The sequence below is a fragment of the Rhinopithecus roxellana genome, chromosome 11 (assembly GCF_007565055.1).
Source record: "Rhinopithecus roxellana isolate Shanxi Qingling chromosome 11, ASM756505v1, whole genome shotgun sequence".
In the NCBI taxonomy this organism is placed as follows: Eukaryota; Metazoa; Chordata; class Mammalia; order Primates; family Cercopithecidae; genus Rhinopithecus; species Rhinopithecus roxellana.
In genome coordinates, this window is record NC_044559.1 from 132,236,594 (window position 1) to 132,249,669 (window position 13,076).

At 41.6% G+C, this 13,076-nt stretch overlaps 1 protein-coding gene across 2 annotated transcripts in view; it reads left to right on the forward strand.

Annotated features, from left to right (window-relative positions):
- Positions 1 to 7,356, forward strand: part of ANXA7 (annexin A7) — a 40,903-nt gene extending 33,547 nt beyond the window's left edge. For both annotated transcript variants that reach the window (XM_010373091.2, XM_010373092.2), the window contains 4 exons: positions 2,783 to 2,953; positions 3,030 to 3,105; positions 3,956 to 4,068; positions 6,579 to 7,356. In XM_010373091.2, coding sequence (XP_010371393.1) covers positions 2,783 to 2,953; positions 3,030 to 3,105; positions 3,956 to 4,068; positions 6,579 to 6,701 — 483 coding nt within the window. In that variant the 3' untranslated portion in view covers positions 6,702 to 7,356. The remainder of the gene's footprint in view (positions 1 to 2,782; positions 2,954 to 3,029; positions 3,106 to 3,955; positions 4,069 to 6,578) is intronic.
- Positions 7,357 to 13,076: the final 5,720 nt, after the last annotated feature.

Below are 13,076 nucleotides of genomic sequence, written 5' to 3' on the forward strand. Positions count from 1 at the left end.
CCAGCACTTTTGGAGGCCAAGGCAGGAGAATTGCTTGAGGCCAGGAGTTTGAGGCCAGCTTGGGCACCATAGCAAGAAACCATCTCTACAAAAAATTTTTTTTTTTTTTTTTTTTTTGAGATGGAGTCTGGCTCTGTCGCCCAGGCTGGGGTGCAGTGGCCAGATCTCAGCTCACTGCAAGCTCCGCCTCCTGGGTTTACACCATTCTCCTGCCTCAGCCTCCTGAGTAGCTGGAACTACACACACCCACCACCTCGCCCGGCTAGTTTTTTGTATTTTTTAGTAGAGACAGGGTTTCACCGTGTTAACCAGGATGGTCTCGATCTCCTGACCTCGTGATCCGCCAGTCTCGGCCTCCCAAAGTGCTGGGATTACAGGCTTGAGCCACCGCGCCCAGCCTACAAAAAATATTTTAAAAAATTAGCCAGGCATGGTGGTATGTGCCTGTAGTGCCAGCTATTCAGGAAGCTGAGTGGGAGGATCACTTGAGCCCAGGAGATTGAGGCTGCAGTGAACTGTGATCGCACCACTGCATTCCAGTCTGGACAATAGAGTGAGATCCTGCCCTCAAAAAAGAAAAAAGAAAAGAAAAGAAGCACACTTAGAATGAGATGAAGGTGTATTTGAAAGAGATTATGTAAATGACTAGCATGCTGATTCAATATCAAGAGTTACTGGCTATTGTGCTAGTGCACAAGATTGGACCATCTGGAGGGATCTAAAGGAGAGGAGGGGCTCTTAAGAGCCAAGGGAGGGGCCAGGCTCGGTGGCTCACGCCTGTAACCCCAGCACTTTGGGAGGCTGAGGCGGGTGGATCACCTGAGGTCAGGAGTTTGAGACCAGCCTGACCCATATGGTGAAACTCCATCTCTACTAAATACAAAAAGTTAGCCAGGAGTGGCGGCACACACCTGTAATCCCAGCTACCTGGGAGGCTGAGTTAGGAGAATCGCTTGAACCCGGGAGGTGAAGGTTGTAGTGAGCTGAGATTCTGCAATTGCACTCCAGCCTGGGTAACGAGCAAAACTCCATCTAAAAAAATAAAAAGGGAGGTAGGTGTGGAAAGGATAGTGTGTAACAGTGAGTGGACATGGAAATGAGAAAGCAAAGTAAATGGGTTGAAGGAAATTGAATTTACCTACATCAGAGTAACAGAGAAGGGAAGTAAGCTAGGATTTAAAAGAAACAGGAAGGAAAACAGACAATACTAAAAAATGAGTATTAAGATTTTACATGAGGTGCTGAGTCTCTCTTTATGCAGAGTTCAAGGCCCAGCCCTACCTTTTCCAGGGCATGAGTAGAGGAGTAACTTCCTAGGAAAGTGTGTGTGAATCCAAAGGCAATAATCGGGGAAATTTTTCGTGAGTACTTTTTCCTGTGTTATATTCAGTCGCCCATGTAGAGTGTGCCTCTACATATTCCTTGTGCCAGGTGCTTAGAAGACAGTTCTTCAGCTGCAAGGAGCATCTTTCCATCTTGTTCCTAAGATGGTCCCTGAGACTCTAAAAGGCAACCTTTTCTTGTTTGGGTTTGTCTTTCTGTTTTTGAGAGAAACCACTGCCCATCTAAGCTTAAACTCCTCCTTCCTCCTTCCTTTTCTCCTATTCCAGGGAAGAGTTTGGTATACAAATAGGCACAGTCTAGCAGAAAGTGAGTTATTTGTAGCTTCTTCTGTAAAGCTCATGTGTCATTTTTATGCATGTATTTATAGTAAATACCTATATATTAAGATTATAATTAGATGGCTGAGTGTGGTGGTGTGAGCTTATATTCCCAGCTACTCTGGAGGCTGAGGTAGGAGGATCACTTGAACCCAGGAGTTTGAGGCTATGATCATGCCTGCACATAGCCATTGCACCCCAGCCTGGGCAACATAGTGAAATCGTGTCTCTTAAAAATATATACTCAGATGAAGGAAAGAAAGTTTATGAAGCCTTCATATTACATCCTCCCTCCCTTCTGCCCTAGAGTTAAATTTCTTGAGGGCAGAGACCCTGTCTCTCCTGTGTCCCTACCACCTAACATAGTGCCTGACACAAAGAAAGTGCTTAATATCTCTTAGTCGCGTGAATGAATACAAAGTAGAACTCAGTACAGGGCATATTGATCTTAAATTCCAGCTAAGAGGACTGTTTCTTCATTTGAGTGGTAGTTTATATTTCCTAGTAGAGATATTTTTGTTTAAACATTTGGGTTTAATTTAGCTCCCAAAAGCCCTCATTTTTAACATAACCTCATTAAACCATGATCTTATATTATAAAATCCAGTTGACAGTATAATAAATTACTAGTTATATTTCCATGCATAGAAATGAAGGATATGCATGACAGACATTATGGATTAATCTTTAGTAAATTATCTCTTTAGGCCAGGCCCATTGGCTTACATCTATAATCCCAGCACTTTAGAAGGCTAAGGCGGGAGGATCACTTAAGCCCAGGAGTTAGAGAACAGCACCTGGGCAACATAGTGAGACACCCTGCCTCTACAAAAAATAAAAAAATTAGCCAGGCATGGTCGTTTGTGCCTGTAGTTCCAGCTGCCCGGGAGGCTGAAGTGGAAGGATCACTTGAGCCTAGGAGGTCGATACTGCACTGAGCCGTGATTGTGCCACTGCACTCCAGCCTGAGTGATGAGCAAGACCCTATCTCAAAAAACAAAAACAAAAAAATGAAATAAAATAAATTGTCTCTTTAAATCCAAAAGTGAATTAGAGTGGAAAAAATTGTTTTAGTGGAACTTTTATTTATTTCTTCCAATTCCTGCCTTTCTCTTTTGCAGGGAAATCGTGATGAGAACCAGAGTGTAAACCACCAAATGGCTCAGGAAGATGCTCAGCGTCTCTATCAAGCTGGTGAGGGGAGACTAGGGACCGATGAATCTTGCTTTAACATGATCCTTGCCACAAGAAGCTTTCCTCAGCTGAGAGCTACCATGGAGGCTTATTCCAGAGTATGAGCTTTTCTTCTGAAGATTTGGCTTCTGTTTTAAGATAAAAAAATATTTAACCCTTTAATTTTGTTTGCAGATGGCTAATCGAGATTTGTTAAGCAGTGTGAGCCGTGAGTTTTCCGGATATGTGGAAAGTGGTTTGAAGACCATCTGTAAGATTTTTGTGCTTTGCTTTATTTTGTTTTTAAATGAGTGGGAGCTTTGAATAGTTGTTCCCTTTAAATGTTGATCATATAGTCCAAGTAGAATCTGCTTAGGCAGTAGGTGACCTCCTAATCCTTTGGGGTTTGTTTTTTGTTCTTTGTTTTCTTTATTGGGCAAGCCCCCAGAAACAATCCTGTGTTTTTACATGCAATTTCCTATGAGTGGTAGTGCTGTGATCAAACACGGCTGTTTGGGGATTATTTGGCCTTCATCTGTAGGCCTTTCTTGAGAACTGTGCAAGAATACCTGATAGTTGTAGCACTTCCTTTAAAGAGAAAGGGAAAGCCCTGAGGAACTCACAGCATCACCATGAAGCAGTTTGAGTCCTCAAAACAGGTATTTCAGGTACTCAGCCCAGTGAGACTCATTTCCTTTTTGAAATTAAACCAGTTTCTGGTGGTCTAATACACAGATGTCTAACAAAGTGAAAGTTTCATTCTCATGGATATTAGGACTAAGGGGAGTATTAGTAACACACTGGTATTAACAGTGGAATGTCGGGCCAGAGGCAGTGGCTCACACCCAGCTACTCAGAAGGCTGAGGTGGGAAGATCACCTGAGTCTGGGAGGCTGCAGTGAGCCATGATTGCACCACTGCACTCTAGGCTGGGCGACAGAGTGAGAACCTTCTCAAAAAAAATGAAGGAGGAGAACATCTGAACATCCTTAACTCACCTCATGTTTCTGAGATGATTACAGAGAAAATAATCAAAGGCAGGTAGAAGTGATAAATGAAGCTGGAGGGGTACACTTCTTGTCAGATCATGATTCCATGTCTCAACCATCTCTAACTTGCAGTGCAATGTGCCCTGAACCGCCCTGCCTTCTTTGCTGAGAGGCTCTACTATGCTATGAAAGGTGCTGGCACAGATGACTCCACCCTGGTCAGGATTGTGGTCACTCGAAGTGAGGTGAGGCAGGCCTCTCTCTTTTTGTCGGGTCTTACTCGATGTTCAATGTTGATTTCTTAGAAGTTCCCCAGTTGGTTGTCAATCCCTCAAAAATGGTAAGAAAGAGCTCTCTTTGTCACCTAAAAGAGGTGGTATAAAGAACAGAAAATTCACTTTCCTCATGCTGTGGGAGAAGCTTGCGTTAGTGAAATAGGCCACTCTGCCCTAATGAAGATAATACTAACAGATTTTACTACTTGAGAAGGTCAATGGAGAATACAAATTTATGGGAAGTTAGACATTTATCTTTTGATTTTCATTTTGCTTATATAAAAATTATATGAAAAGCCTATGTAGATTAATCCTATTGGATATCAACACTATTTACATTTAGCATCCTTTATTATTAATAAACAATTTTAAAAATATTCATCATTGTCCCCTTAAATATAGCCTCATTTTTTAAAATTTTACTTTATATATTTACTGCACTTATAAAAAATTATTGTTTTCTCAGAAGAAATGACATTTGTGCCTTTTTTTTTTTTTTTTTTTTTTTTTGGAGACACGGTCTCTGTCACCCAGACTGGAGTGCAGAGGCGCAATCTCAGCTCACTGCAACCTCCACCTCCTGGGTTCAAGCAATTCTCTCACCTCAGCCTCTAGAGTAGCTGGGACTACAGGTGTGCACCACCATGCCCAGCTAAGTTTTTGTATTTTTTTGGTAGAGATGGAGTTTCACCATATTTGCCAGGCTGGCCTTGAACTCCTGACCTCAAGTGATCCACCTGCCTCGGCTTCCCAAAGTGCTGGGATCACAGGCGTGAGCTACCACACCCAACCTGAACTTTTAATTGAAAGAAAACATGGCAGGGTGTGGTGGCTCACTCCTGTAATCTCAGCAGTTTGGGAGGCCGAGGCAGGAGGATTGCTTAAGCCCAGGAGTTTGAGACCAGCCTGGGCAACATGGTGAAACCTATTTCTACAAAAAATACACACACACACAAATTAGCAGGGCGTGGTAGTCTCAGCTACCCAAGATGTTGAGGTGGAAGGATCACCTGAGCCCGGAAGGTCAAGGCTGCAGCAGTGAGCCGTGATCGCACCACTGCACGCCAGCCTTGGTGACAGAGACCCAGTGTTTAAAAAAGTACCCTAAATTGTTATTATTATTATTGGGTTTTTTGGGTTTTTTTTTTTTTTTGAGATGGAGTCTCACTCTGTCACCCAGGCTGGAATAGAGTGGCACAATCTCGGCTTACTGCGACCTCTGCCTCCCGGGTTCAAGCGATTCTCCTGCCTCAGCCTCCTGAGTAGCTGAGATTACAGGTGTGTGCCACCACGCCCAGCTAATTTTTTTATATTTTTAGTAGAGACAGGGTTTCACCGTGTTGGTGAGGCTGGTCTCGAACTCCTGACCTGATGATCCGTCTGCCTTGGCCTCCCAAAATGCTGGGATTATAGGTATGAGCCACCACACCTGGCCAAAAACCCTGAGTTATAGCAAAGGAGGTAGATTATTTTTAAAGAAAGCAACCAGAATATGGTATTTTGAAAGAAACTTTGTTCTTTAACTTAAATTTTCTAAGCAGGATGTTTTAAGTTGTGATAAAACATACATAACATAAAAATTTACCGTTTTTAAGGTTCACATTGTTATGCAACCATCACTACCATTCACCTTCAGAAGTTTTTTCAACTTACAAAACTGAAAATCCATACTCCTTAAACAGTAACTCCCCATTCTTCTTTCTCCCAACTGCTGGCAACAAACCATGTGACTTTCTGTCCCTGTTTGACTACTCTAGGTACGTCATACTGGTGGAATCATACAATATTTGTCTTTTTGTGACTGTCATCTTTTACTTAGCATAGCGTCTTCAAGGTTTATTCGTGTTGTAGCATGTCAGAATTTCCTTCCTTTTGAGACTGAGTAATAAATAGTGCATTGTACGTGTATCCCACCTTTTTTTTTTTATTCATCTGTGAGACTTGATTTGTTTCTACCTGAATAATGCTGCTATGAACATGGGTGTACAAATACCTGTTCAAATCTAGTTTCACTTATTTTGAATATACCCAGAAGTGGCATTTCTAGGTCATATTGTAATTCTTTGGGAGTTTTTTTGTTTTGCTTTGAGGAATTACCATATGATTTTCCGTACCAGTCGCACCCTTTTACTTTTCCATCGACCAGTGTACAAGTGTTCCCATTTCATGACATCTTTGCCAATTACTTATTACTATTTTTTGGTTTTGATAATAGCCATCCTATCAAATGTTTTTAAATGACTAGTATCTTTGGAATAATAGATGAAACTAGTACTACCCTTATGCAGTATTTTACAGAGCTGTGAATCAGACCTTCATTGGGTAGTGCTAGTATTGGTATGCGTGCCAGCCATAAAATGTCAGTCACTTGGTGTTTTCCTCCTTCAGCTTTGATTATAGATCTTATTATTTAAAAAGAATTTTAATAAATGTCAGTTATCACAGATATTTTTCTAACAGAAATATTATTTCTTATGCAGATTGACCTTGCACAAATAAAACAGATGTTCGCTCAGATGTATCAGAAGACTCTGGGCACAATGATTGCAGGTGACACAAGTGGAGATTACCGAAGACTTCTTCTGGCTATTGTGGGCCAGTAGGAGGGATTTTTTTTTTTTTTAAATGAAAAAAAAAATTCTATTCATAGCTTATCCTTCAGAGCAATGACCTGCATGCAGCAATATCAAACATCAGCTAACCAAAAGAGCTTTCTATCAAGGACCGTATCAGGGTAATGTGCTTCGTTTGCACATGTTGTTATTGCCTTAATTCTAATGTTATTTTGTTCTCTACATATAATCAATGTAAAGCCATATCACAATGATACAGTAATATTGCAATGTTTGTAAACCTTCATTCTTACTACTTTCATTCTCATCAAGATGTCAAATTGAATAAAAATCACAGCAATCTCTGCTTCTGTGTAATAATATTGCATAATTTTTTAGAAGGTTGCTGAAAGCTCTGCCTTCCAGAATCCCTCTAGGTCTGCTTGATAGAATGGATAGTATGTCAAAACAGTGTACTTCAAAAAAAAAAACTCATCTCTTTACATCTAGAATAATTTGCATCTTATTTTGCATAAATTGGTTCTGTATTCATAAACACTTTCCACATAGAAAATAGATTAGTATAACCTGTAGCACCTTTTAAGAAAGGGTCAGATGTTTATAGGCTTAAGATACATAGCCTACTTTTTTTCCAGTTGTTTTCTTTTTTTAAATTGAGTTATTAACAAATAAAAAATTGCATATATTTAAGGTGTACAATATGGTGTTTTGATATCAGCATTTCTTGCGTAATGATTCTACAATTAAGGTCAGGCTAACTACATATCCGTCACCTTGACATAGTTACCATTTTTTCGTGTGTAGTGAAAACACTTGGCCGGGCGTGGTGGCTCAAGCCTGTAATCCCAGCACTTTGGGAGGCCGAGACGGGCGGATCACGAGGTCAGGAGATCGAGACCATCCTGGCTAACACGGTGAAACCCCGTCTCTACTAAAAATACAAAAAACTAGCCGGGCGAGGTGGCGGCGCCTGTAGTCCCAGCTACTCGGGAGGCTGAGGCAGGAGAATGGCGTGAACCCGGGAGGCGGAGCTTGCAGTGAGCCGAGATCTGGCCACTGCACTCCAGTCTGGGTGACAGAGCGAGACTCCGTCTCAAAAAAAAAAAAAAGAAAAAGAAAACACTTAAGATCTACTACCATAGCAAATTTTAAGTGTTCAATACATTATTAACTATTGATACCATGCTCTACATTAAACCTCTAGAATTTATTCATCTTATAACTGAAAGTTTATACCCTTTGACCAACATCTCCCCATTTTCCCCACCTCTCACCTGGACAACCACCACTCTGTTTAAGTTCAGCTATTTTAGATTCCACATATAAATGGCATATAATATTTCTCTTTCTGTGTCTGGCTTATTTCACCTAGCATAATGATCACAAATGGCAGAATTTCCTCCTTTTTTTTTTTTTTTTTTGAGATGGAGTTTCGTTCTTGTTCCCCAGGCTGGAGTGCAGTGGTGCAATCTCAGCTCATTGCACCCTCCGCCTCCCGGGCTCAAGGAATTCTCTTGCCTCAGCCTGCCAAGTAGCTGGGATTGCAGGCATCTGCCACCACTCCCGGCTAATTTTTTGTTTAGTAGAGATGGGGTTTCACCAGATTGGCCAGGCTGATCTTGAACTCGTGACCCTCAGGTGATCCACAGGCCTTGGCCTCCCAGAGTGCTTGGATTACAGGTGTGAGCCACCACACCTGGCCAGAATTTCCTCCTTTAAGGCTGAATAATATTCCATTGTGTATATATACTATAATTTATTTAACCATTCATCCATCAAGGGACACTTGAGTAGTTTCCATATCTTGGTTATTGTGAATAATGCTGCAGTGAACATGGGAGTAAAGATACCTCTTTATGATACTGATTTCATTTCCTTCAGATACATACCCAGAAGTGGTATTGCTGGATCATATTATTTTTAATTTTTTGAGAAACCTCCATACTGTTTTCTATAATGGCTGTACCAATTTACCTTCCCACCAACAGTGTACAATGGTTCCCTTTGCTCCACATTCTTGCCAACACTTGCTATGTCTTACCTTGTTGATAATACCCAACCTAATAGGTGAAAATCCCATGTGTACTTGAGAAGAATGTATATGCTACCATTGTTAGGTATGGAGTGTTCTGCATTAGATCTAGTTTATTGTGCTATTTAAGTCCTCTTTTTCCTTATATCTGATTCTTCTATCCATTATCGAGAATGGGGTATTGAAGTCCCCAGTTACTGTTGTAAAACTGTTTCTTTAATTCTATCAGTTTTTGCTTCATATATTTAGGTGGTCTCTTATTAGGTGTGTAGATGTTCGTAATTGTCATACCTTCTTGCAGTATTGAATTTTTTATTATATAATGTACTTTGTCCCCTGTAACCTTTCTTTTTTTTTTTTTTTTTTTTGAGATGGAGTCTTGTTCTGCTGCCCAGGCTGGAGTGCAATGGCCTAATCTCAGCTCACTGCAGCCTCCACCTCTCAGGTTCAAGCAATTCTCTTGCCTCAACCTCCCAAGTAGTGGGGATTACAGGTGCCCACCAGCATGCCTGGCTAATTTTTGTATTTTTAGTAGAGACAAGTTTTTGCCATGTTGGCCAGGCTGGTCTTGAACTCCTGACCTCAGGTGATCTGGCCGCCTCAGCTTCCCAAAGTGCTGAGATTACAGGAATGAGCCACCATGCCCAGCCCCTATAACCTTTTTTGATTTAAAGTCTATCTTGTCTGATATTACTGTAGCCTCCCTGCTGTCTTTTGGTTACTATTTGCATGTAGTGTCTCTTTCCGTCTTTTAACTTTTAATTTGTTTGTGTCTTTGGATCAAATGTGAGTGTTTTGTAGACAGCATAAAGTTGGATTTTTGTTTGTTTGTTTTGAGATGGAGTCTCGCTCTGTTGCCAGACTGGAGTGCAGTGGAGCAATCTTGGCTCACTGCAACCTCTTCCTCCCAGGTTCAAGTGATTCTGCCTCAGCCTCCCTAGTAACTGAGACTACAGGTGTGTGCCACCACGCCCAGCTAATTTTTGTATTTTTAGTTGAGATGGGGTTTCACCCTGTTGGCCAGGATGGTCTCGATCTCTTGACCTTGTGATCCGCCCACCTCAGCCTTCCAAGGATTTTTTAAAAATCCATTTTGCCAGTCTTTGTCTTTTTTTTTTTTTTTTTTTTTTTTTGAGATGGAGTCTCGTTCTGTGGCCCAGGCTGGAGTGCAGTGGTGTGATCTCGGCTCACTGCAAGCTCCACCTCCCGGGTTCACACCATTCTCTTGCCTCAGCCTCCCGAGTAGCTGGGACCACTGGTGCCCACCACCACACCAGCTAATTTTTTGTATTTTTAGTAGAGACGGGGTTTCACCATGTTAGCCAGGATGGTCTCCTGGCCTCGTGATCTGCCCACCTCAGCCTCCCAAAGTGCTGGGATTTACAGGCGTGAGCCACCGAGCCTGGCCCAGTCTTTGCCTTTTGATTAGAAAGTTTAATCCCAGTTGGGCGTGGTAGCTCACACCTGTAATTCCAGCACTTTGGGAGGCTGAGGCCGGCACATCACTTGAGGTCAGGACTTCGAGACTGGCCTAGCCAACATGGTAAGACCCTGTCTCTACAAAAAATACAAAAATTAGCCGGTTGTGGTGGCATGTGCCTATAATCCTAGCTACTCAGGAGGCTGAGGTGGGAGAATTGCTTGAACCTAGGAGGTGGAGGTTGCAGCGAGCTGAGATCATGCCCCTACAATCCAGCCTGGGCTACAGAGCGAGACTCCATCTCAAAAAAAAAAAAAAAAAGGAAATGTAATCTATTTAAATTTTTTTTTTTTTTTTTTTTTTTTTGAGACGGAGTCTCACTATGTGTCCCAGGCTGGAGTGCAGTGGCCGGATCTCAGCTCACTGCAAGCTCCGCCTCCCAGGTTCACGCCATTCTCCTGCCTCAGCCTCCCGAGTAGCTGGGATTACAGGCGCCCGCCACCTCACCCGGCTAGTTTTTTGTATTTTTTAGTAGAGACAGGGTTTCACTGTGTTAGCCAGGATAGTCTCGATCTCCTGACCTCGTGATCCACCCGTCTCGGCCTCCCAAAGTGCTGGGATTACAGGCTTGAGCCACTGCCCCCGGCCATCTATTTACATTTAAAGTAATTACTGATAAGAACTTCTGTTGTATTGCTATTTGTTCTCCATATGGCTTATTGATTTTTTGTCCCTCATTTCCTGCATTACTGTCTTTTGTGTTTAGTTGTTTTGTAGTGAAACATTTAAATTCATTTCCCTTTGTTTTGTGTATATTGTATAGCTATTTTCTTTGTGGTTACCATTGGGATTACATTTAGCATCCTAAAGTAATAACACTAAATTTATGCCAGCTTCAATGATGTATACAAACTCTTCTAACAGCTGTGTCCTCACCCTTTTGGTTGATGTCACAAAATTATATCTTTTTACATTGTGTGCTCCAAAACATAAACTAATTCTTTTAAATGCATTAGTTTCTTAAATTACATAGAATACAAAATTTGGAGTTACAAACCAAAATTACAGTCATACTAGCGTTTAGTTTTTTTAACATATTTGTCTCAAATCATGTAGAAAACCAAAAGTATCATTACAGACTAATATTACAATAACACTAGCTTTTATAATTGCCCATGTATTTACCCTTTATTGAGATCTTTATTTCTTCATGTGGCTTCAAGTTACTGTCTAGTCTCCTTTCATTTCATCCTGCAGGACTAGGACTTCTTTGACCATTTCTTGTAGGGCAGGTCTAGTGGTAATGAACTTTCCCAGCTTTTATCTAGGAATATGTAAATTTCCTCATCACTTATTAAGGACGGTTTTGCCAGATATAGGATTCTTGGGTTGACAATTTTTTTTTTCTTTTAGCACTTTAAATATATCATCTTATTCTTTCTGATGAGAAATCTGCTGAAAATCTTATTACGAACATCTAGGCTGGGCGCAGTGGCTCACGCCTGTAATCCCAGCACTTTGCGAGGCCGAGGCGGGTGGATCACGAGGTCAGGAGATCGAGACTATCCTGGCCAACATGGTGAAACCCCGTCTATACTAAAAATACAAAAATTAGCCGGGCGTGGTGGCAGGTGCCTGTAATCCCAGCTACTCGGGAGGCTGAGGCAGGAGAATGGCGTGAACCCGGGAGGCGGAGCTTGCAGTGAGGTGAGATCTGGCCACTGCACTCCAGCCTGGGCGACAGAGCGAGACTCCATCTCAAAAAAAAAAAAAAAATCTTGTATGTGGTAAATCACTTCTGTCTTGCTGATTTCAGGATTCTGTCTTTGAATTTAGAAAGTTTGATTAAAGGCCAGGCACGGTGGCTCACGTCTGTAATCCCAGCACTTTCAGAGGCCGAGGCAGGTGGATCACGAGGTCAGGAGATCAAGACCAACCTGGCTAACACGGTGAAACCCTGTCTCTACTAAAAATACAAAAAAGTAGCAGGGCGTGGTGGCGGGCACCTGTAGTCCCAGCTACTTGGGAGGCTGAGGCAGGAGAATGGCATGAACCCGGGAGGCGAAGCTTGCACTGAGCCTCCGTCTTAAAAAAAAAAAAAAAAAAAAGCTTTGATTGATTAAAATGTGTCTTAATGTGGCTCTCTTTAAGTTCATCTACTTGGAGTTCATTGAACTGCTTGGGTGTTTATATTCATGTCTTATAGAACTTAGGAAGCTTTTAAGCCATTATTTCTTCAAATATTTTCTCTTCCTCTTTCTTGTCTTTTAGAATTCCCATAATGTGTATGATGGTCCACTTGATGGTGTTTCACAGGTCCCTTAGGCTCTGTTCTCTTTTCCTCAATCTTTTTTTTTCTGTTCTTCAGACTTAGTTTCCATTGTCCTGTTTCCAAGTTGACTTACTCTTTTTTTTGCTTGTTTAAATCTGCCTTTGAATTAGGCTAGTGAATTATTGCATTTCAGTAATTGTATTTTTCAGCTCCAGAATATTTTTGGTTTCTTTTTAGGTTTTCTATCTCTTTATTGATATTTCCATTTTCTTCATACATCATTTTCTTGACTTTTTCCATATCTTCCTTTAGTTTTTTGATCATCTCTTTTATTTTTTTGAGACAGGGCCTCAATCCTATCACACAGGCTAGAGTGCAGTGGCACAACCACAGCTTAACTGCAGCCTCGACTTAACGTGGCTCAGTTGATTCTCCCATGTCAGACTCCGAGTAGCTGGGACTACAGGTGTGTGCCACCACGTCCAGCTAATTTTTTGTATTTTTTAGTAGAGATGGGGTTTCACTGTGTTGCCCAGGCTGGTCTCAAACTCCCGGGCTCAAGTGATCTGCCTACCTTGGCTTCCCAAAGTGTTGGGATTACAGGCATGAGCCACTGTGCCTGGCCTGATATCTTTAAGACAGTTTTTTGTTTCTGTGTTTTGAGACAGGGTCTCACTCTGT